Source organism: Ptychodera flava, chromosome 4, assembly GCF_041260155.1.
Source record: "Ptychodera flava strain L36383 chromosome 4, AS_Pfla_20210202, whole genome shotgun sequence".
Taxonomy (NCBI): Eukaryota; Metazoa; Hemichordata; class Enteropneusta; family Ptychoderidae; genus Ptychodera; species Ptychodera flava.
The window spans coordinates 46,162,913-46,189,080 of record NC_091931.1 but is presented as its reverse complement, the minus strand read 5'-3'; the positions used below and the strand labels follow the sequence as shown (position 1 = coordinate 46,189,080).

Sequence of the window (26,168 nt, the reverse complement as noted above, 5' to 3'; positions counted from 1 at the left end):
TTGCATCTTTCTCAGCAACATTCCCCAAACCTCTCTCCTTGCATCCCTACCGCTAAATGCACGGAGGAGCACAGTGTCATCATTGACGCTATTTTTTTATTTTTACCATTTTCACTTTTTTTTTTTAGCCAACTTGCATATTTTTGAAGCAGGCAAACTCATCTACACAAATTCTTCATCTGCAAGCCATAATGTATCTGCATACCAAATACCAACATTGATACAGGCAGTGGTTCACAAGTTTTTTGAGTAGACATACATACATACATACATGTACTTACATCCTTTCCAACCTGTAACTCCCTATTGTCATACATTTATCTTGACAAATGGGAAATAAAAAGTAGATAGAAGAGCTGTCTCAATATTACACTCGTAATGAGCTGTTACACAGTTTTTACGCTCCCATATATGCATATGTATATGTGCAAATGGGAGGTATTCGTATAAGGTGGCAAAATGGCGTCTGTGTGTGTGTATGTATGTATGTATGTATGTATGTCTGTTAGTCCGTCCACATCAAAAACTCCTAAACCGTAGCACACACTGTCTTAGTATTTGGTGTACAGGTGCACCTAGGGGTGGAGATGTGAATTTGTTCAAATGAACATGTCAGTGCCAAAAATATGCAAATGAGGGGGGAAAAAAGGAAAAATCCTGCAAATGGCTAAAATTCAGTAAGCATTGGTCAGATTTGGTTGAAACTTGGTATTCAGATTTCTTTAGGTATTCTAAATTATGTGTGCAAAAATTGGGATGAAATTTGCATGTTTGTATTTTTAGGGTATTTTTTCCCTTTTTAGTAAAAAAATCTTGTTCTCTGAAATCGCTCGTCTGATTGCTATGAAACTTAATATACATGTTCCTCAGAATGACCTCAGTCATGCTTGTACAAATTGTATTGATATTGTCATATTTGTAATTTTGGGGCAATTTTCTCAATTTTTGATAAAAAAAAATTTTAATCCAAAAACTGCTGATTTGATAGCTTTGATACATGTATTTGTATACAGGTATCTAAGATTAATCTCAATATAATGTATTGAAGGTATGTTGAAACTGGCAATTTTTTTTTTATTTTGGGGGCAATTTTTGCCTTTTTTGGTCAAAAAATTTTTCTCCTAAAACTTGTGATCTGGTAGCTTTGATATCTAGTGTACAGGTTCCTAGGGTTTATGTTAATTAGATATATTTAAAATTAGGATGAAATCTGCAATTTTGTATTTTGGGAGGCAATTTTTCTCATTTTTGGTCAAAAAATTTGTTTCTCAAAATTTACCAGTCTGATTGCTTTGATATTTAGTAAACCGGTCCTTAGGGTTTTTGTTAATAAGATATATTGAAATTAAGTGGAAATCCTGAATTTTGAATTTTTGGGGCAACTTTGCGAAACTTTCAGTTTTACTGGGATATCTTTCATTTTGTATTTTTAAGATTTTTTGTTGGGTAATTTTATACCTACTGGAACTAAGAGTATATAATGTGGTGATTTAGTAAGCATTTGATATGGTAAACTGTATTTGGTGTTGAAATGCGGTAAAAAAATCCTGGCAGATCGATCTTCCAGACACCATCCCTTATCAAATGGTCCACCATGCAGTGTATTTTAGTTTAAGATGTCAAGTTAGGTAAGGATTTAGCCGGCTATTGAACCACTCTTTTTTGGGAGTGGAGATTTAGCCGAGTGTTTCTGTCTGTGGCCTCTCAGCTAGGCGACTGATGCCGTATGTTGTGGGTTCGAATCCGATTGAAAACTATCCGTATTTTCTACCCTGGGTTGGTAACACTGCTGGTGGACAGAATTGTCCCCGAGGTTATCGTTCGCCCAGTTAAAGCGATGAAATTCGTTTCTTCGCTTCGATAAAGTGTGTATGTGCGATGTATAAAAATAAAAAAATACAAATATGACAATATCAATACAATTTGTACAAGCAAAAAAATAAATTTGTGAAATACATTTGTCGCAAACTCAATGTTCACTGCAGTAAATCCAGCTACCCATTTTATTGCAGAATTCTGAACATTCCTAAGTTACACAATAGAAGACTAACCCTTGACATGTGCTTTTTGTACAAAATAATTCATTCACATTATGATGCTCCAGATATTCTAAATCAAATCTGCTTTTATGCCCCCAGTAGAAATTTACGCAGGAAACCCCTTTTTAAACCAGACTTGTGTTCTGTTAATTGCAGAAAATTCTCGACAGTGCCCAGATGCATGTCTGTTTTTAATGATATCTCTTTTAAATGTAATATAGATATTTTTTCTACGCTGTGTAGTTTTAAAACTATTTTATCCAGTCATTTTAAAAGTTCACCTTTTTGATACGTGTATGTTTTTTTTCAATTTAATGTATCGTGCTACTTTTATGGTTGTCTTGTATATTTGTCTTGTGTTTGTGTGACTTTTTTGTTTCGCAGATCTGTTAGTGGGTTTGCCCGTTGATCTGTGTATCAAATAAAATAAAAATAAAATAAAATAAAGTATGATAGTGAGCATGCGTGCGTGAGTGCTTCACGAACTCTACAACGTGTTGAGCAGTCTCAGTCAGAAAAATGTAACAACTTAGCCGGCTATTGAACCACTCTTTTTTGGGAGTGGAGATTTAGCCGAGTGGTTCTGTCTGTGGCCTCTCAGCTAGGCGACTGATGCCGTATGTTGTGGGTTCGAATCTGATTGAAAACTATCCGTATTTGAAAGGAATAGTCAAGTTCACCACAGTTTAACTTTATCTCTTGTGTCATCATCCTTGTGTAATTGGTTAAGTTTGTAAGTTGTTCCAGATGTGGATGTACTAGCTGTTCTGGAAGAAAACAATGTTTACTTTTTCCTGTAGGGTTTCTGAGTTGATGATGTTGAAATTTCTCCATGTATCTGGTGTATGGGCAAAGTGTAAACATTGGTTGCATGTTAATGTATTTTTTAAGGTGTTAAGATTGCCTGCCTTGTAGCCCTAATGTGTGCAAGAACAGCTCAATGCTCTGCTTTGTTGCCTTACATAGAAGACTTTTAGAAAATGAACTTCATATTAGCATTCCTATTCTTTATATAACTTGCTATTCCACTAATTCTTCTGTAAATGAGATTTTTCTGTAATGTCCTTGGCATTGATAGGAACATAGAATCATTTTGTATTGGAATTTTCCTGTAAGCTTACCATGTATTAGGATAATAGTGATCCATTGTTTAATTTAGTTTTTTTACGCTCCCATATATGCATATGTATATATGCAAATGGGAGGTATTCGTATAAGGTGGAAAAATATCGTCTGTATGTATGTATGTATGTATGTATGTCCGTCCACTTCAAAAACTCCTAAACCGTAGCACCTACTGTCTTAGTATTTGGTGTACAGGTGCACCTAGGAGTGGAGATGTGAATTTGTTCAAATGAACATGTCAGTGCCAAAAATATGCAAATGAGGGGGGAAAAAGGAAAAATCCTGCAAATGGCTAAAACTCAGTAAGCAGTGGTCAGATTTGGTTGAAACTTGGTATTCAGACTTCTTTAGGTATTCTAGAGTAGTTGTGCAAAAATTGGGATGAAATTTGCATGTTTGTATTTTTAGGGTATTTTTTCAGTTTTTAGTCAAAAAATCTTGTTCTCTGAAATCGCTCGTCGGATTGCTATGAAACTTCATATTCATGTTCCTCATATTGACCTCAGTCATGCTTGTACAAATTGTATTGATATTGTCATATTTGTAATTTTGGGGCAATTTTCCCAATTTTTGATAAAAAAATTTTTTATCCAAAAACTGCTGATTTGATAGCTTTGATATTTGGTATACAGGTATCTAAGATTAATCTCAATATAATGTATTGAAGGTATGTTGAAACTGGCAATTTTTTTATTTTGGGGGCAATTTTTGCCTTTTTTGGTCAAAAAATTTTTCTCCTAAAACTTGTGATCTGGTAGCTTTGATATCTAGTGTACAGGTTCCTAGGGTTTATGTTAATTAGATATATTTAAAATTAGGATGAAATCTGCAATTTTGTATTTTGGGAGGCAATTTTTCTCATTTTTGGTCAAAAAATTTGTTTCTCAAAATTTACCAGTCTAATTGCTTTGATATTTAGTAAACCGGTCCTTAGGGTTTTTGTTAATAAGATATATTGAAATTAAGTTGAAATCCGGAATTTTGAATTTTTGGGGCAACTTTGCGAAACTTTCAGTTTTACGGGGATATCTTTCATTTTACATTTTTAGCTACTATAGACTATAGTCTATAGAAGCTATTGGGATGGGTATCCGTCCGGCGTCCGTCGTCAGTCTGTATGTATGTATGTATGTATGTATGTATGTATGTATGTATGTATGTATGTATGTATGTATGTATGTATGTATGTCCGTTTGTGAGGCGTCCGTCCACTCAAATGTCTTGAGAACCGCAGTACTTACTGATTCGATATTTGTTGTGTAGATTAAAGATATGATTTTGAGAAACTGTTTTTTTTAATTTTTTGATATTGTTGAAAATAGGCAAATTAATGCCAAAAAAGGTGTTTTTGATAAAAAATCTTCTTCTTCATAACCGCTGGTCAGACAGCTTTGTTATTTGGTATACAGGTCCCTAGGGGTAACCCAACTTAGATTTGTTCAAATTGTGATGAAATATGCAAATGTGTATTTTAAAGGAATTTTTTTGTCATTTTTGGTCAAAATTTCACTTGCATTGTATGTAATTCTTGTACTGTATAAACCCTATCAATTCACCCAGAAAAAATAATATTAATATGATTTTAAATAATTGAATTAATTAGGAAATCATCAAAGCCAAAATAATTTTTATGTAGAATTATCAGAAAGTTCAACCTTTTTTGACAGTTCATAGTGAAATGCTTACCATCTTGGAGGATTAAAACATGTAAAGGCAACTTTCCTGAATCCCAACTTTGACATCTTCTGAACCGTCATTTATTGTGCCCTGTATGTTATCTAAAAGAAATTGCTCAAAATAGTCAATAGAGATAGAGATAGAGAAAGTTCTAATTTCCATTTATGGTTGACTTGGTAAGGATAAAATAAAATTACTTTTTGAGGAAAAAAATAGAGTGGTCAATTAAAAGAGTGGTCAAAGTGATAGGGTTTTTATGGTAAAGCTTGGCTGTAAGATTCCTCATGTGCTATTTATAGCAATTGTGCAATCTGTGTAAACAGTGCAATGAAAGTTACATGATTCCTTATAATGCTTTTGATGACCTTGAACTTCTTAAGTTTCAAACATTTGTCTCTTCAGTGTGCTTTCTCTGCGTATGTACAGTTTCAACTTATTAGTCTCCATGGACACCGTCCGGGGGGACTTATAGGTTTGGTCATGTCCGTGCGTGCGTGCGTGCGCGTGCGTCCGTCCGTTCACGCAGATATCTCAGAGATGCAAGAAGCGATTTCATTCAAACTTGGTACAAGGATTACTACATATGTCATACAGATGCACGTCTATTTGTTTTGTGATACAATCCAATATGGCCGCCAGGCGGCCATTTTATTACGATTTTTTCATGTACAGAGCCATAACTCAGACATGTTTCAACCGATTTTATTCAAAGTTGGTACAAGGACATTGACCAATGTCATAGATATGCACGTCAATTTGTTTTGTGATACGATCCAATATGGTCGCCAGGCGGCCATTTTATTACGATTTTTTCATGTATAGAGCCATAACTCAGACATGTTTCAACCGATTTTATTCAAAGTTGGTACAAGGACATTGACTAATGTCATAGATATGCACGTCAATTTGTTTTGTGATACGATCCAATATGGCCGCCAGGCGGCCATTTTATTACGATTTTTTCATGTATAGAGCCATATCTCAGACATGTTTCAACCGATTTTATTCAAAGTTGGTACAAGGACATTGACTAATGTCATAGATATGCACGTCAATTTGTTTTGTGATACGATCCAATATGGCCGCCAGGCGGCCATTTTATTACGATTTTTTCATGTACAGAGCCATAACTCAGACATGTTTCAACCGATTTTATTCAAAGTTGGTACAAGGACATTGACCAATGTCATAGATATGCACGTCAATTTGTTTTGTGATACGATCCAATATGGCCGCCAGGCGGCCATTTTATTACGATTTTTTCATGTACAGAGCCATAACTCAGACATGTTTCAGCCGATTTTATTCAACGTTGGTACAAGGACATTGACCAATGCCATAGATATGCACGTCAATTTGTTATACATATATACGTCAATTTGTTATGTGATACGATCCAATATGGCCACTAGGCAGCCATTTTATTACGATGTTTTCATGTACAGAGCCATAACTCAGATATGTTTCGACTGATTTTATTCAAAGTTGGTACAAGGAGATTGACTAATGTCATACATATGCATGTCAATTTGTTATGTGATACGATCCAATATGGCTGCCTTGCGGCCATTTTGTTACGACTTTTTCATGTACAGAGCCATAACACTCTCAGGCATATCTCAACCGATTTTATTCAAAGTTGGTACAAGGACATTAACCTATGTCATACATATGTATGTCAATTTGTTTCATGATATGATCCAATATGGCTGCATGGCAGCCATTTTGTTACAATTTTGTGTCCTTAGCCAAAACTTGGGCATGTCTCAACTTATTTTATTCACCAATTTTAATCATTGTACAAGGACAGTGACCTATGTCATACATATGCACATTGATTTGTTTTGTGGCCATTTTTTTCCGATTTTTTCATGTCTGGAACCATAACTCAGACATGTATCTAGCGAATTTATTCAAAGTTGGTACAAGGACATTGACTTATTTATGTATGTCGATTGGTTTCACGAGATGGTCCAATATGGCCACATGGTAGCAATTTTGTTATGGTTGTTTCATGTCGAGAGCCATAACTCTGGCAAGTCTCAACTGATCTTATTCAAAGTTGGTACATGTACATTGACTTACGTCATACATATACGTGTTGAGTTTTGAAACAGTAAGATCAAATATTGCTGCATGGCGGTGATTTTGTTACAATTTTCAAATGTACAGAGCCATAATCAGACATATTTCCACCAGTATCATTCAAAGTTGGTACAAGGACATTGACCTACGAGTATTTCATACATATGCTCGTCAATTTGTTTCACGTCATGTAGCAGTAACATGTCACAGTCTGAATGCTGGGGGTGTAATTTGAACAGCGCCCTCAGAAAAATAGCCTCGTTTTCATTTCAAAACAAAGGTCGCAGCAGTACGCAGGGGTCACACAAGCATTGGTCGCCTAAACATGCCTACATTCACGCTATACCGCGGACCTGAGTGAATGTTATAGGTAATATGTGTTTTTTAGGAATTTGTTTCTGATATAAACAGTTTGTCATGTAAAAATAAACCTACCTTCAAAAGATTGTCGATGTGTATACTGAGTAGTTTCTGTTGCATAACACGATTTGGGTCTGTCTATGAAGGAGAAACGGGGCTAGTAAATGGTCTTCCGGGTCTTGAACACCGATCAAATTTCAGCAGTGTCTTTTTCAGTAACAATTGATTGTGTATACCAATTTTTAACTTCACAGAGCTATTTTACTGGAAATGGTACACTTTTCAATAGACCCTTGGCGAAACTTAGTCTAAAAATTTCACCTATGAATGCCGTTTTCTAGTACTTGTTACAGTGGGCATTATACATTCACCACAGATTAGATGGCCTCTACAACGAGAATAATTTTATGTTAACTACAACTACAGTTCTTTAGTATATTTTTTTCTCAGAATTTTAGAATTTATAAATTGTTTTATGTATCTTGAAGTCTGTTTCTATATATAGGAAAATGAGAGCAACTTTACACATCGTTTTCTACCTTTGATAGTGATGCGGTATATTGATTCGATCAATGTGGTTTAATGATATGGAGAAACATGGCGAGACACCGGTGAATCGATAGTGTTTTGACCCTGGTCATGTGACCTGGGTCCCCGGGAAAGAACCGGTTATGTGTTGGAGCTATTTAACCCACATGTTAATTTGATAGTAGCGATTGTTCATCAAATAGAGACGCTAGTATGGATATGTTGTGGTCTGAACTTTGAGTGGTTTGTTGGTCAGACCGTTCGTGTTTTTTTATCCTCGTGCTTGATTTGTGCCTGAACGAGGATGTCTCTTAAGTTTTTATTCCTTTTGTATGCTATGATAGGTTTTTCTGGAAAAACTTTGACCAGTGTTTGATCGGCTTCTATTATTTTCCAATTTTTTGTTAGACAGCATGGTTTGATTTGCCTGGTTTTGATGAATGGACTGAAGGTGGTTGTGTAAACCAGTTTTGTTCTTATGTCATATTCCTCTTATCTTTATCGGTGAGGTATCGTCGATGGTTGGTGAGATTAACATCTTTCTTTATACGAGATATATCTTTTTTTTCTATAATATTGTTGTTGAAGTTTGCGTGTGAGAAAGTTGACCTTTTCAATGAAGTCCATGTCGTTGTTGCATGTGCAAGCATATCGGAGAAGTTCACCTTTAATGAAGCCTTTGAAAGTGCCGCTCGGGTGACACGAATTTCTCAATAAATATTGGAACGTGTCGGTTGGTTTTGTGTTGGTTAAATTAAAAAGAAATTAATAAGTTCTGAATTCAATATACTGCAAAGACAACAGCTTTATTCTAATAAACCTGAAGTTTGATCAATACTTAAGCCTCAGAGACTTGACTGCAACAAACTGAGACAAATCAGACACGAAAATTACGTCAAAAAAGTTAAAAGTGAACAACCATGAGGTCACATGCACAAGTTTTTCTATGGGAAGCCCCGGCTGCTGGAAGCTTCGAAGCCATCCTCGGACTGTGATGACCCTGAAAAAAAAAAGAGGAAAATAATTAAAAACAACTGTGACACGAATTTTACGTATTACAACCTAAAAGTGTCACTTGATGATAGTTTCCCCCAAAAAAGTAACATTTGACCTAAAAATACGCACATTTTGGGGACTTATTTCACTATTAGCGTATGCGAGTACACAGTGTACGTGTAAACGTACAGTACACTAATGTTGATTTGGCGCCATATTGGATTTTAGCGGCAAAACACAGCGGCGAACTTTGCCGCCCAACATCAAATTCCTGGCATGAACACACAAAATTCTGTGGTAAAAAGCTAATTTATAGTATAATTCCACGAACTATGCTTGATTTTGGGCCTTAATTTCATGCTACCGTAGTTGGTACAGCAACACAAGTCCGCGCTCGACATATAACATCGAACTATGAAAAATCGCTGAAATCGCAAAATTCACTTTAATTTTTCAAACAGAGCCCCGAAAAGTCACTTACCTTCTCAGAAAATCCAATTGAAGAGATGAAGTTGGTCTCCAATGATAATTATCGGCGAAAAAATGAGGATTTGGGAGCGACTGAAAAACTGTGTTAGCCAGCCAACGGTCACAGTGTAGACTGAGTTGCTGAGTGCCGTTCGAAAGGAAATGGCATTTGCATATGCAAATTGCACCCCTAGCGTTCAGACTGTCAATTATTGAAGTTTTGTAAGTAGGCTGATATGTCAAGAAATATGTACTGCATCAATTCATGAAACTTTATACAGATGATAACTGATGTTAAGCTCACATTGCTTTAACATTGAAAAAGACATTTATCAGTGTCATTTTAATTAATTTGTAATTGCATAAGTAATGAACTTTCCTAATTAAGGTGATATAGCCATAAATTAATACAACGTCAAATGTGATGAAACTTGATACAGATGTTGATCTCATAGTGTTGTAAATACTGCATCAAACTTTATGAAATATGGTACCAGTGATAATCTGTCAAGTGTTAGAATTGTGTGCACAAATGTTTTGCACATCCTGTTGATTAATTCCTAGTTGACTCATTTTCTGAACTTTAGGATGGTGGCCTACATTGGTTTTATGTTTTCATCACCATGGAACTCATTCTTGGCCATTGAGCGTCATCTGTATCAAAGTATTTTTATCACAGACCTAATTAATGAAGAGGACTCTATCCTCTCTGAGGACATGTAATCAAAGTACCCATTAACAAGTGGGGACTGTGTCATCAACGATGACTTGTTCAACAGAACTCACTTACAATGTTAATGAAAGATATCCACCTTCTTCATCAATACATGTGTCACAAAAGGTTATTCTCTACATATTACACAGCAGAGCTCTGTCAACTGTTGAGTTGCTTGTTTTTTCAAAACCGCTGGTCAGACAGCTTTAACATTTGGTTTACAAGTCCCTAGGATGACCTATTAAAGTGAGATAATTTCATACAGTCAGGAAATACTTAATTTTGTATCCATGTCTATTGTAGCTTCAGGGACTTTGGCCCTATGTTTAAGATTTGTTTTCGGTAATTTTGTACCTACTGGAACTAAGAGTATATAATGTGGTGATTTAGTAAGCATTTGATATGGTAAACTGTATTTGGTGTTGAAATGCGGTAAAAAAATCCTGGCAGATTTTGAAAAAATTCCAAACAAATGCCAATAAAAAATTCAGCCAGAGAAGGTTTGACAAAAAGAAAAGGTGGGAGAGTGGGGAAAAAAGAATGTACAATGGATCGGATAAAAAACATAATGTACCTCATCGATCTTCCAGACACCGTCCCTTATCAAACGGTCCACCCCGATGTATTTTTGTGCACAATTAACCATGCAGTGTATTTTAGTTTAAGATGTCAAGTTAGGTAAGGATTTGAAAGGAATAGTCAAGTTCACCACAGTTTAACTTTATCTCTTGTGTCATCATCCTTGTGTAATTGGTTAAGTTTGTAAGTTGTTCCAGATGTGGATGTACCAGCTGTTCTGGAAGAAAACAATGTTTACTTTTTCCTGTAGGGTTTCTGAGTTGATGATTGTATGTTGAAATTTCTCCATGTATCTGGTGTATGGGCAAACTGTAAACATTTGTTGCATGTTATGTATTTCAGTCTATGTCAAATATTGTAAATGAAAAATCAAGAACAGTTTACTGTGTGCTTGTAAAAGATAACATATTTGTCAATACATAACCTGCCTTGCAGATTGATTGTTTTAAATATTATCACAGAAGTAGAAAAGGAAAAGAAACTAATCAAATTGCTGTAACATATTCACTCTCAGTGCCTGTATAGGCCTATACTTAACTATTTTATCATTACATTCAGCTGTTTGTTATATCTTTATCACTCTCCATGGGCCAAGGCACACTTGGGGTCAATGTCACCACTCTGTGCCAGTCTGTGTATGTCAGGCTGTCTGTATGTATATCCATGTTTCATACAATTGTTGACTTGTTTTGATAACTATATGGGAGTGAACAGTGATGTTGTCACTATTTTTGTTTATTTAATTCTCAGCTACCACCCACCAGGAGCTAGACACTCATTAGCTTTGCATTAGCTATTTTCTAGCTCCTATTCACATTCATTCCCCTTCATAAAAGAGAACATATTCCTCATAATTCTCGTGTGTCTTTTTTTTTTTGTAACAGCATTTCTTTATTGACTAATTTAATTATATGTAAGTTTTTGTTTCTATTTATTTGTACACTGAAATATTTACTGTTGTACATGTATATACTTTTGTAATACACAGTGAGAGTTTATAATGTGGGGTCTTTATACCTCATAAGAATACCAGTCTCTGTATCTTGCAATCATAGATTGTGATGTAATTACAGTCTTGTAATTATGGAAATGAATGAATGAATGAATAAACTAAAGCATAAATTGACTTGGTTGTATGACAATTCAGAGATGGAGAATGGTTACAGAAATATGATCAGTACTATTTTAAATGATTGCTCGTATTGTTTATGTGCTTGATCTTTTCAGAAAGAAGTTGAAGAATTTGAGAGAAGATTTCGTGGTAAAAAGAAATCGAGAAAACGACGGGTTGAGAAAGAAGAGCAGACATGGTGGCAGCAGTATCGAAAGTTTTTTACAGTAGCCATTATAGCAGTGTTCCTGGCAGTCTTTGTAGCTTACTTGCTACATGTAGAATAACAAGTTATTGTATCATTGTTTTCACCTCTGAAGGGGTTGATATTAGTAAAAGGGAGGCAGTATACATTTGTAGATCTCAAGTTCTATTTCAGAGAGGCTAGGGAATTAGCAACAAAGCAATATTGCATGTATTGTGACTCAAGCAATCAAACATTTGTCAATATTCAACTTTATTGTTATGGTGTCTTTGTTTCAGCTGAATTCAGTTGAACTTGTAATTCAACATTTACACCAGTGATCACAGTTTACCAATTTTTATAAAATCAGTAATATCTTTTTTCTTTGAAGTGGATGTCAGTTATTAGGTTTGTAGCCAATGTTAGTTATAGGTTTTAAGTTGAATTGCACATCAGTATACTACTGTAGTGTTGAGTTCTTTGTTAACAAGGAATTGCTAAATATTTATTCATAGTTTCACTTCTTGTAATTACTGCGACATAGATGCCTAGTTTGAATAATGTTGCTCCATATATGGTACAGATGTGTTCCAATGATACTCCATATATGGTGCAGCTGTGTTTCAAATCAGTTTTATTGATTGGGTGAAATTGTTCAGGAGGTTTATTAAGTTAAACAGAATCATCTGTGACTGAAGAACTTTCTTCAACCTAAGTATTGTAACTTCATCATCAGGACATAAAAATATACAATAAAACTGCTAAAATCAGCAATTGTGTCCTTTGTGCTGCATCAGACTATTTATGTTTGTTCAATCCATCATCCAACAGGCATAGCCCAATTACAGGAGGTACCCATATCCATTACCCATAGCCCATTTCCCAATGGAGCAATGGGGAGTTAAAGTGCTTTGCTCAAGGGTACAACACCGTGTTAGAATTCTCCAAAAGTGACGATCTTACTTTGGACTTACCAGGTCTAAAACTTGCCATTCTCATCTGATAGTGAGACTGGTATGCTAACCACTACCCCACAGTGCCTCCCCAGTTGGCAAATTGGGTTGGTTTGAACATCATTTTCTACTCAGACAGTTTAGAACAAGCATTTGCTGTGTCAGCACTGCCTATCTATACAATGCCTCTAATATGATGGGTTGTTTGTAAAATCCAAACTCCCTTGTCTGAGTCATCAGTAACAATGTAACTATAATGGGTGATTTTGCAGGTTTGTAAACCAATTAAAAAAGAAGGGTCGCCGTCTCTGTGGCTTTGCAAAAAAAAAATACAAGGACAAATAATTTTCTCTGGCTTTTGATTAATATTTTTTTACAGATTTCAAAAGAGAATGTGGACGAGTAATAAGGGAAACTGGTTTTAAGTTTTTCCATCACTTCTTGTCTATTGGTGTTGCTAACCATTAAAAAAATTTGTCTGGCATTTGTGGTTAATTGATTTACTATGGGCAGTATTGTAGTGACACACATTTGTGTTGAAAATACTCTGTAACAACTTGAAGAGAGGATTTTTAACAGGCAGAGCCAACATCGTCAACACTTTACCTGCAAATCATGCAATACCATGTAATAAAGAAATGAACTTCATTCATAGATTCATAATGCTTTCATCACTATGGTTTGGCCCAAACCCATTGTTATCATTGGTAATTGTGGACATACTCTCAAGGAATTTGGGTATACAGGGTAATCAATGGCCTGACATGACAAAAAAGCCAGTTTTCAATTTTGATATAGTACTGGAAATTGATTGAACAATCAACATTTTCATATCTGTTTTTTCTACTGACTCACATATTATTTTCTTGTTAGGCGGAAAAAAAAAATTGTTTCTGGTCAAAGTGTGCGTCATCTTTTTTTTTTTTGGGGGGGGGGTTATGTCACTCATCAGTACAGCTATCCTTGATATCCGTTTAAATGTCCAAAAATGCTGAAAAAAATGGAAGTATTATGCAGCCAGTGATAAAAGATAAGCATTGTTAGGAATTAAAAAAAAAGGAAAAAAAGAAAACCATCTGGATCACTTTTGCTGACTGTCAAGGTGTTTGGAATGAGATGCAAGGAGTCATTTATACTTACAAGAAAGATATCATAAGTATCTTTGCAATCAAGCGACACACTTCCAATCAAAAACTGATAAGACCTGAGAATTTTTTTAGGATTTTCGTGCGTTGGTGGCAAAAATCTAGGCCTGAAAGGGCCATTGTTGGTCTGCAACTCAGTATCAAACACTTGTGTAAACTTGACGCGCCAATCAGTCTCCTGTGTATATAGTCCGCGTCATATCAGAGCATGACTGTTGCAATTATAAACCTGGCAAATACTGGAAATGTGTCAGCAGGATTAGCAGAGGTGGCAAACGGTTGCAATAAATTGTGTAACTTAATTAGGGCAAATTAAACATTGTAACAAACCCAGTGTTTGCCTGGGAGGAGAACTCACTAGTGCAAGAACCAGGGTTGAAATTGCCTCTTTAAGGCTACAGCACAGCACGAATAAAGATGACACTGAGGGTTGCATAAAATAAAAGTTATGCTACACACACTTAAGTGTCACTTCATATATGAAGCAGGAACTCCATTGTATCTCCTTGTGACAACACCATTCTATCATTATTCACTCACTCACTCTGAAAATGACCAAGAAGCAGCTCCGGGAAACACAAGTTCAAGAAACTGTTGTGGCATCCATATTTTTATTTGCTGTTGATAACACCCTTGGAAACCAGAGAGTGCATTGAGCCAGCCATCTGTATAGTAGAAGTGGGAGGGTGGCTGCACACATTAAATTACATAGGTAATAAAAACTAGAGTGAGCATTAAACTTTAAAGATTGAAAATTAATAATTTGTCCACCACAGTTCTTACGCAAACACTGGTTTTGTGGTAAGTTCATATGTAACATTCAAATTTGGATCTTCATCCTCATATCGTCAAAGTTTAACAAACTATACCCCTTGATTGACAAACCCCACTCTAAAGTAAAACCCTCTCTATCAGCACATATCTCCGACTCAGATGGATAGATATCCATAAAACGAAATTAAAAGACATGTCTACAACCTTTTAGAAGCATAAGGACATTAACACTGACATGTCTGATGAATTTGATGTGCCCTGCTGGCGTGTAAGACAATGGTACAATACCTGAACTCTTATGAAACGATGAATTTTAAAACTAAATATGGTTACACTGACTTCCAGAAAATAATAAAATATTAATATTGTGAATAAACTAACTGAATTTTTACTCTAAACAGTAGAAAGTAGTCTTGGTGCATTCTTGGTGGCAGGACTGTGTTACAAAATCAGCTGACACAACTTTTGCAACTGCTTACACAAACAGCATTATAGCTTTAAGAACGTCTAACAAACACACCTAAAATTCCTTCAATGCTGTTCTGGAAGAATCAGCTCATATCTTGCTGATGATCCACCACTTTGAGTCAAGTGTTCAACAATGTCTTTAGCATTTCGGATTTTTTTGATCACTAAGTATCTATTATCACCACTGCCATAGGATCTGCTCTTCAATCCAAATTTGCCAGCAGCCTGATGAATAACTTTCCTTTCATCATTATTCAACTCTGAAGAAAACACTAAGTCATCTTGATTATCAGACAGGGCATAATTCTTTATTATTTCTTGCGCTGTCTTGTAATCAATTTTATCAGTTCCAACAGGTCTACCCATGCCAAGTCCTTCCCTACGATGTCTTTCCTCAATTGCAATTGGCACTTCTATTCCCTTATTTCCATCCTTTCCGAGTCCACCTCCACTCCATCCCATTTTTTTCATAAGTTTGCTTCCAATATTTGAATCTGGCAATTCTTTGTTTTCTTGTATTGTTGTTTTCATCACTTCCTGTTTTGTTAGGGCATCTTCAATTTCTTGGTTGACTTTTACAGTTGGACAAATCTTCCGTAATCTGGTCAATGCTTTTTCAGCGGCCGTTTTCTTTGCATCTTTCTTGATGGCATCAACCCCAACCCCAACTACCTGACCTTCAACAATTACTTTACAAATGTGCTTACTAACAAATGCTCTCTGTCCTCCAAGACTTTCAGTCAAGTCTTTAAACTCAAAAGATACTGCTAATTTTGAAATCTGACAAGAGTTCATGATGGTACATATGGGACTTGTTTCCTTGGCATTTTCCATGATCACCAACCGGGAAAGTGGATTTTTTTCTTCATTGACTTTATCTCCATCATCAGAATTGCTCCCTTTCTTTGTTAAAGCAATCAATTCTTGCCTCATCACCCTTTGCCCATGGATGTTCCTGGCCACATCTCTTACTATAAGATGGTCATTTTTTAGAAGTGAAACAGCTTTCTCTCCGCAGAGTCTCTTTGCTTCAAGCTTATTTGTGCTTTCTGCATGTGCTATGTAAACACAACCAATGTGCAGTACTGATTCCCATTTGTGGTTCACCATTATGGCTTTTTTCTTAGCCTTTGCATTTGAGGCAGAATTATTGTCCTGGATGATCTGTGATCTGTCAGCAAATGTAAATTCAGGTTTGAGACTGAACTTTGAGAGTGCATTCCCCAGCACACCAAGTGGATTAGCTGCTTCTTTAATCATTAGCTTCTTCACCTGTAGAGGGAGTTGTTGCAAGACCGATGGATTTAGCTCAGGGTGTACAAGATTGTCATCACTTTGTGTCTGGCTGGCTTGTAGTCTTGGTGACTTCATTTGTGATTCATGTTCAGTTTGCTTTGTGTCACTCTTTCTCTTTTTACCATCACTTAACGATTTTGTGTCAGGTGTCATACTTGGACATGAATTCCCAATCACAATACCAGCAGCCAAGCTGTTGATCCGTTCCATTAATTCTGGAGCATATCTTTAAATAGACACAGGAAGAAATTGACATGTCAGATGTGAAGTTGGAATTCATGGTTTTCTGTTCTAGTGTGTAATAAATTACTTCTGTTTGGAAGAATGCACTGTGATACCCGCGGCCATCTCTTCCACTCTTTCCATTAATTCATGGTCATATCTGGAAGAAAGGAGACATTGTGACAATTAGCTATTCTAGCTCTACCAGCATTTTTCTTATACACTGGATCTTTGACACAAAGCCTTGTGCTTGCCTAAAGAAAGTAAACAGCAAAGTGTTATAACTAGAACTAGAAGCAAACACTGAAATAAAATGAACATCAAATCATACAATTTACCTACATAACTGAAGAGACTCAGTTGAAGATGAACTACACAAGACATGTACTACCCAGCAGGTATCATTTATGAAAATGTTAATTCTTGGAGAGGACACGAGGTTGCACACTACATGTAAAACCACCGACTGAGAAAGATTGGTGTACTGAGAACATGCCACATTTGGCATTTGTCATCCTGTCCAAGATAGCAGTGGTTTTGAACAAAAATGTCAGTCAGAGTACTAAAACTCCTTTTACAGCCTAAAGTATCATTGCCCACCATTTTTGTTTTTGACTTTGGTGATGAGAGGGTCACCATGTTTTTGAAATGCTCAATCGCATCATTAAGTTTTGCAGTTTTTGGAATCATTATGAAATCTGCAGTTCATACACAAAGCATGACAAAAACCTGATTCTTGACTGTTTTCTCTATGAAACTCAGTATGAGAAAGTAACATGCACTACATTAATTTCATAAGACATTAAACACAGTGATCATATAGTTACAAGGAGAAAAATACTGTCAAGGACACTGTGCTCACATTGGGTTTAAATTGGTCCATTCAAGAAATATTGACACCAGAAAAACTAGAATGACAAAATCAAATAAGGTCTGCAACTTAGGTACTGGAGGTCAACTTGGGAACATGCATATCAACTTCTATAGCAATGGGACAAGCAGATGATACATACTTCGTATGTAGCAAAACTTGTCTAAACTGAACACAAAAGGGACTGACAAAATTGTACAGTTTAGAGATGTCTGGTTTATAGAGGTTCATTTAGCATAGTGTCGTATGTGAAAGGGACTTGAAAAGCCATCTACTATAGACAGGTTTCCAGATAAGACAGATTTAGGTTTAGACAGATTTCACTGCACATACATGTAGGATTGACAATGACCTTTGGTAATGCATAACTGAAGTCTTTAATGAGGGGGTGAGGATGCATAATATTCGCGGTCTGCTTGGTGGACGATTTGTTTCCCAATACAACTCATTATTACTGAGTCAGACATAAGATGGTTTCAATAACATTCAAGGAAATGTGTAACTCAATTCACTGCATTTTGAATATGGTGCCTGTACCACACGGTGACCATGTTAAACTGTCGTGAGTGTAGTTTTAACCGTTGCACTCAACAAATAAAGTTACTACAGTCTGTAGCTTTAGGGTCCGTCCGGTAACCCTTCATCAGCATGAATGACACTGGCTGGACAATTGCCATCATTCAGTGATCACCGGTAAATCATGTGACTGAATTAGGCTACTGTATACTGATGGTAAGGCATAGCTGCTGTGGTCATGATCCAATTCAAGATTAGAGCCAACAATGTGTATTGCTTCCTTGACTCCATGTAAAAACCAATTTGATTCCTTGTCCAGAACTATAATATTGTGATCATCAAACGTGTGCTTGGTCAACATCATATGGAGACCGACAGGTGACAAATCCCTCTTCACTCGGTAATTATTTCCTGCTGAATATGCTAATTCTCACCCCTGAGGTCTTATATCTGCAACCAAATACCCTCGCTTGCCATTTATACCCTCTAAATATTTTGTATGTTTGTTTGTACAAATGTTTGCTTTCTTAGGACTAAAGTACATGTGTACATTCAAACATAATAACAACATCTAGCCTTTTCCACTGTACCTTCAAGGGATTTTTTGTTCAATTTTATCTTAACTGTGCGCACTAACACAACGCAAGAAAAAATGTTCAGTAGTTATTAAGGAATGTTTTGTAGCTTCTGAAAAAAATAATGTACTTGTTTGTCACTTTTTTACATATATATTATCCCTAACCACTGTAAGTCTTGGATCAACATTGCCCTATACAAACCAGTTAGCTGTACTTTTCTAGTGACCTAGCTGGTCTTGTAGTCTTGTGTGCAGACTCAGTAGAGTTAAAATGAACAACTTAAGAGGACTAGTCTGCCATGTTTTGAATGCGGAGTTTCTCGATGTCAGATTTGCTCCAATTGCATTTTGTCAGTCATTTTAGAATGGGAAAATAACCGACAGTTAACTTTAGGGTTTATTTGCCTGAAAAATAAGTCAGTGTCTGTTCACTGAATTAAAAAACCGGACGCATTTACACCACATCATGCAGTACTGTCACAGTGCCATGCCATTCACTGTAACTGTACATGTTTCTGTAACAGGAAACTTCGATTTTTCATGTCAATTTATGCTACCAGAACTATTTTCATAGTGTTATGGACATTCATACAATGCACAAAAACTTCAGTTTGTCTCCTTTTCTTAATCGTACAGAGATAATGTGACACAGAAACCTTATCGGGCAAGGGCAATGAACTTTTGTGAACGTAACTCTCAACTGGCTGACAGGTTTTATATACAAAATCAGCATTGGGAAATTAACGTGTGGTATTGTTTCAACAGCATTTTATTGAAGCAGTTCAAAAAGTATCAAAATTGAACTAAAATCAGTCCCTTTCATGTAAATTTTTTTTTGCTACACTATACGATGCCTGTTGCTACACTATTAACAGGTGCTGATAACGGGTCAAATGCACCAAAGTGTAACACCTATAATATTTCATATGCCATTACAGCCAGCTCTGTGCAGTGCGCGATGGGTCGCCCCTTCTACGTACGATTGGCAGCGTGGAGCACACCAAAGAGGGGGAATCTCACAATTGTGCAGCCTAGATGAAACAATGATTAGCTGTGCTTTTATTGTTTTCAACTATAAAAGAAAGGGTCCTCAGACACTGTGTACATCTGATTTGGTTGCAATTATAAAACTAGCTCTCCAGGGCTTCTCAGGAGATGTAATTGGAACCAAGCAAAAAGGCCAATGTTTCTGTGCTCCTGTCCATTGTTTTGCTAAAGGCCTGATTGTACTTTGTTAATACTACTGGTAGTAATAGTTTCCTTTATAACGTTTCTGAATCTTTCAAAAAAGGTAACTGGGAAAACCCAGACGGAAAAAAGCATATTCAGTATAAGGACAATTATTAAATGCGGTTTCAGGGAAATAGTGCTTTGTCACTTTATGAAAACACAAAATTAAACTACTCTTGTCTTGATTCTCCTTTAAGGCCAAAAAAAAATTGTGCTGTTCCGATTACATGGTTTTCAAAAATAGGGTAGGTAGGTAGGGAATTTTTTTTTTTCATTTTATTTTTATTTCTCAATGTGCATTTTGTATGCGTTCAAACAAACTACCAGTGAACAATTTCCTCATGAAATGCACTCAAAATTAATACCAATTTATTAAACATAGGGCCGAAGTCCCTGAAGCTACTATAGACATGGATACAAAATTAAGTATTTCCTGACTGTATGAAATTATCTCACTAAGGTCATCCTAGGGACATGTAAACCAAATACTAAAGCTGTCTGACCAGCGGTTTTGAAAAAACAAGCGACTCAACAGTTGACAGAGCTCTGCTGTGTTATGTAGAGAATAACCTTTTGTGACACATGTATTGATGAAGAAGGTGGATATCTTTGATAGCTCATTTCAGGATGGCCTGACCAAAAATGGAAAAAAATTCCGTAAAAATACAGATTTGCATATTTCATCAGACTATTTTAGTCTATAATAGCAAATAAACAAGAGTTAATTACATTCTAATTAAAGTAAACAAGACTTGCTTAAATCAAGATTTACGTCATAATAAAACAGCATATCTGTCAGGTTATAAAGAATCTTCAGCTGGTTATCTATATCTGTATTTTCATCCTATTAAGGTGGTTGGAAAGGCTATTTTTGCACCAATTCTTTTCTCGGAGTTAATGTCAAATTTCAAGTGTTAGAATCAAGATATTTAGTTCAAATTTTCAGGATAACTCCCTTAGTTAATATTTTCTCCAAAGAATATAAAAATTATATATTTGCAGCCATGATTTTGAAATATGACACCAGTAAATATTAAAATTTAATTTTTCATGTTTTTTTAAATATTTGAATTTAATAATAATTGGATAGTATTAATATTACCAAATTAGTTATAAATATGTTGACACTATTTATTGTAAGATTTGTACGGCAGGATTTGTAAATAAAATTTGTTTTTATGATTTTACATGGGTTTATATATCAAAAAATTATTAAAAATTCTTTCAAATTTCAAAATGTGATTTTTCAAAAAGTACTTCAAATACAGGAAAATTGTGCCGTACAAATCTTATCTGTAACCTTGTTAATAGGATGTAAAAATTCCATGTCCATATCTCATTTCAAAGTTGGATTAAATTGGTATACAATTATGTAGGAAAACTGTTATTGTGTCAAAAATGTTGAAAACAAGCCATATTTGCACCCCTCTTTTGAAGTCATAGAGCAGTTTTTTTGGTTAATCTCACTTTTGACACATCTTTGACACTCAAAGAATCTAAAAATGCATTTACAATAGCAGTCACTCACTCTGAATGCCAGCACCGCCTTGTCAAACTTTCCTGAAAAACAGCAAATAATGACTTTCCCTTTTCAAACATTTTATTATAAGCTAGGGGACCTCTACCATAGTTAATACACTAAGGACTCCCCAACTTCTTCTTATTTGGTCAGTTTTTCAGAAGTTTTAACAGGCTATAACTCTGCAATGCCTTTGTGCCCAAATGTCTAGTTTTTTTTATTCCACAGAGAATGTTGACTACTTTTATATTTTAATAGTTTTGTTGAAATTTATAACTGACGCTCTAGCCTTTCTAACCACCTTAACCAAGCACATTTTAACTTTCAAATTAACATTGAAAGTAAGTTCTGTTGAATAAGTTGAGACTGTACATACTCAGAGAAAGCTCACTGAAGAGACAAATGTTTGTAACTTAAGAAGTTCAAGGTCATCAAAAGCATTATAAGGAATCATGTTACACTTTCATTGCACTGTTTACACAGATTGCATAATTGCTATAAATAGCACATGAGGAATCTTACAGCCCAGCTTTACCATAAAAACCCTATCACTTTGACCACTGTTAAATCAAGCCTAGCTGGGATTAAGCTTCGGTGAAGCTTGGCATTTAACCTTCACCTAAGGACAAACAACGGAGCTGTTACGTACGGCGGAAAACGCAGATATGCAGTTTGGTCGATATCGTATTGTATTCGAGTGATGTGTCCAAAATGCAAACGCATTATGTATAATAACCCCTCTATCATACATGCATACATTGGTTTTGATCATTTCCCTGGCGGCATTTCGATACTCGATACGAAATCGACAGAAATGGGCCCTTCTTTATTCATTATTCGCGCCGTACTCATATAGAAAGTTGGTTGCGAAGGAGTGATGGCAACCGTTTCACTTGTTGATATTATTCCGCTTTTGGGCCATTCCACTTCACTGGGTGGTTGTAGTAAAATTTCAAATTAAACGATTTAATTATTAAGATGTCAATCCGGGTTTCCATAATTTGAAGGATGTTAATATTTATATGAAATGCCGAATTAAATGTGAAACATAGGCTGGAGTGTGTAAAGTGAGTAATTTTTCAGCTCTGAAAAATACTCAAAGCCCTTCATGAAAGTTACGAGGCCCACCAAAATCCGGTCAAAATCGACCTCGCGCAGCTCCCGGAGGAAAACCTACAGATGTCTGTACGGCCTCGCCTGAAGTTGTACGAATGCAACGTGGATGCACATTTAATAGTATAGTTGTGCCAGTCAGTTCATCTTCAAGAATTATCCATGTCCTTCCTAACACGTCCAATATGCCGAATTTATCATCTTAGAAAGGAATTTGTGAGCGGATTAGGGAATACTTGAAGTGAGTACAGCTTCGTAACTTGTATATACTGATACTGTGTACATTTTGTTGCAATATACGAATAAACCATTTCAAAGGTATTTACTACATCGTCTGATCGTATATTTTTGTCACTGGCATGCCTAAATATGACTAAACTTGTTTAAACGACCTACATTAAAGTTTGTTTTTCGTGGGAGTATCTTTACTACGTAATATGATTTGTGTCAAAAACTTACAAGGAACAGGATCACGAACTTTCTGAGTCACTACAAATCGTAAAGTGTGGTGTGTGCATCTCTTCGCTGTCGTGTATTTTCAGAAGTGTAGTCGGATTTTTGTGGCTCATTTTGGCTATACTCGATATAATTCAGTACATCGGTATTAAACCTTGTCAACAAGAAACTTGTCATATAGCGGTTAATTCAGTGTTCTCCCCAGGCCGTTTAACAGGATCGGCCCCGATCCTTTATTTTTTTCGCCCGATCCTTTATTTTTTCGCCCGATCCTTTATTTTTTATGCCGATCCTGTTTCATGTCCGCTGATTCTCTTTAAATGTGGCTGAAGACCTATTGTTTCTCGGCGGCGATTTTGTCACTTTTATTTCAGCGAGCGTATCAAGTGTGAAACGGTTCTAATGTGGCAATAACATGACGTGCCAGATGATTAAAAGGTTTATTCCATTGCCAAAATGTGTGAAATGGTTAGACTGTTCTCCTTTTATGTCGATGCTTTAGGTGTTTTACACACGATGAGGCAGGGTTATCGGGTGCAAAGCACCCAAAGTCGCGCTTGTCTGTGAGGAGAATAAATGGGCCGGCTGTATTGCAAATCATCTCTTCCTACCTCCATGTGCAAATGAACATCGGCTAAGACGGATGAAACTTAAATTCAAAAAGCATGAAATGTGTTACGCTGCCGATCGTACAGACAACGGTCATTTCATACAACGGACATGGGGTATACTCAACGAAAGGCTCGGTGTTGCATCTTTGCCAGCGGGCACTCAGTCAAAGCATGGAGGTAGTTCATGGTCAAAGCATCGATACTATAGTAGTCTATAGGCAACTGGTTGAACTGCCGTTGCAACCAATGTCTCGCACTGGTAAGAATCCGAAGGTCAAAAAAAGTGATTTCGATCAGAAGTGGCTGAAATCGTACGATTGACTGAGACAAAAATCAGATGCAAAAATGTATGGTACTGCCGCGTGTTCAGATCGTTGCGTGTCCAAGTTGGCCATTTCGAGATTTGTGTACGTCAACATGACGTTGAAGCCATGTGTGTCACCTCGTGTCACGCATTCGTAACTTGCATGGATTTGTTCGATTGACTTTGAGAAACAACTGCACTTGATCCAGTTTCAAAACCCATGACCCGTTTTACAATATTCAAGGCACCATGAAATGAAATTAAAAGGAACTACATGAGCTAAAATAATCATTCATCTGATCATCTGAATACAGCAGCTATGTACGTACGCTTAGGGTATACAGTAAAGGTTCAAAGGTCGCGTGTGTTCAAGTGTGCTCTACACATCACAATGCATGGCCGCTGCCGACGCCGCGCAGTTGTCGAAGTTTCGTACGTTTGTTGAAGTAGAAGTCGATGCAATTTCAAATCTTGTTCTTGAAAATACCCGAATCAATATTTTCGGGCTTCTCTTTATTATGAATTGAGTTTTAAAGTCAACATATTTCTCTGCAGGCATGCTCTGCTGACTCCGAATTGTAAGTGCAATATTCAGTCCCGTATGAACTTGTCCGTGTAACTGTATTGCCATGGATGTTTAAAAAAGACATCCAAGGTTTTAGAATAGCAATCTGGCTACAGACAAACATGTACCGGTAGTAACAGAGGATCACGTAAAACGTCTGATTTTGAATGTTATTCGAGAGAGAACTGGAAGACTTTAAATGAAAATATGGATGTAATATATGAAGTGCTTAAAGAGCATAAAAGACTTTGCTTTATCCTTTTATTGTGGGATTTTTTCTGATGCTGTGGAGTGACCTGTGTATTGCATAATTAACATAAAATTTACATAGTTATTGTTATGCAAATTAGCCGATCCTGTTTCAGAAATTTCTGGGGAGAACACTGCATAAAAGTCGTGATGCAGTCGATCAAGCCGCACTCTTCAGCTGTGCAGACGACATGAGCACCGGGCGTCCTGGACAGTGATGACAAGAGGTGTTCCTGTCGCGATGTCAGTCGGGGCTAGTCTCAACGCAAACATATTTCAACACGTTCGTGGTTATTTTATCCAAAGCCCGCCTACTGGTCTATATTTTTACTTAAATGTGGATCATAACTTTCAAACCAATAATTTGGCAAGACTCTGCAGCAAAATCGGCTCCCTAAACTGAGCAAAAAAATAACCCTTAGGTCAAATGCTGGGTCAAGGGACCCAAAAGCTACAGTAGAAACGAGGATGATAAAAAGCTTATCCGTAAAGTTCGGCCCAAGCTTTACTGCCCAAGCTTGGAACAAGATTTGGAAGTTTAAGCTTTTATAAAGGTTAGTTAGCCCTAAGCTTCAACAAAGGTGTGCAAGGATAAGCTTCAGCTAATCTTGGGCGTCCCAGTCTTAATTTAAGGTTGGCACGCAAACCATTGTTCTAAGCTTCGGCGCCAAGCTTCATATAAGCTTTGACTAAGCTTGGACTAAGGTATTGCACAATCGCGTACGTGTGTAGTACGGTGGTGCCAGTGATCTATAGTGCGTAAAATAAATTGACGTGTACATGTTACATGTACCTCACTATACATTGTCCTTGTACTGTTCTAATAAGTCTAGGCACCTCTGAATAATGGATGCGGTGGGACGAATGGATGGAACAGAAGAACAGGTCCAAATCCAATCGCAACGGACTTTGTCCGCAGTGCGGCGCGGCATTGTGTGCGTGCGACCTCAGTGGTACATGGCACTGCATTTGCGCGATCACTATGACCTTACTTACTTGCACCCGTCAAACTGCATGTTTGCCCATACCATCGACAACGTAATAAGCTTATTTTCCGGATAATCACCAAGATTACGTAAAATAAATTCTCTTCTTGCTTCCCAGTGGTGCTTTGGCTCGTAATGATGCCGAAATTTTTCAAGGCGGGCCGTTGATTCGTTTGTCGTGGAATCCGCCATTTTGGAGTTTGGGCTCAGTAATTTTGTATTTCAAGATACACCATTCGTCCTCCTTCATCTCTTGTAGAATTGTGCAACAAACTTATTAAAATCCTAAAAAATTATATTATCAATTTATCGGTAAAATAAATGCTGTTTTTGCATTATAATCGGGGAACGAAATTCGAACGGCGTTACATAAATTCGCAAATAAGAGATTTCAAAACGAGGCTGACCAACGCACTGGACCACTGGACCCGGAACTTGAACAGTCA

At 36.5% G+C, this 26,168-nt stretch overlaps 2 protein-coding genes across 4 annotated transcripts in view; one reads left to right on the top strand and one right to left on the bottom strand.

Annotated features, from left to right (window-relative positions):
* The window catches only part of LOC139131966 (NF-X1-type zinc finger protein NFXL1-like), a 100,063-nt gene extending 87,426 nt beyond the window's left edge, over positions 1-12,637 (top strand). For both annotated transcript variants that reach the window (XM_070698300.1, XM_070698301.1), the window contains exon 20: positions 11,800-12,637. In XM_070698300.1, the coding sequence (XP_070554401.1) occupies positions 11,800-11,970 (171 nt within the window). In that variant the 3' untranslated portion in view covers positions 11,971-12,637. The remainder of the gene's footprint in view (positions 1-11,799) is intronic.
* A 1,910-nt stretch (positions 12,638-14,547) lies between these two features.
* LOC139131968 (NF-kappa-B-repressing factor-like) lies at positions 14,548-25,942 on the bottom strand. Of its 2 annotated transcripts, none has more exons than XM_070698304.1 (2): positions 25,733-25,942; positions 14,548-16,729 (listed from the first exon to the last, which is right to left on the bottom strand). In XM_070698304.1, exons 1-2 carry the CDS (start codon positions 25,912-25,914, stop codon positions 15,271-15,273), a joined length of 1,641 nt encoding a protein of 546 aa, XP_070554405.1. In that variant the 5' UTR covers positions 25,915-25,942; the 3' UTR covers positions 14,548-15,270. The 2 variants fall into 2 exon arrangements, with proteins under 2 accessions (XP_070554405.1, XP_070554406.1); XM_070698305.1 differs by having other exon boundaries at positions 14,548-16,885; positions 25,733-25,911.
* Positions 25,943-26,168: the final 226 nt, after the last annotated feature.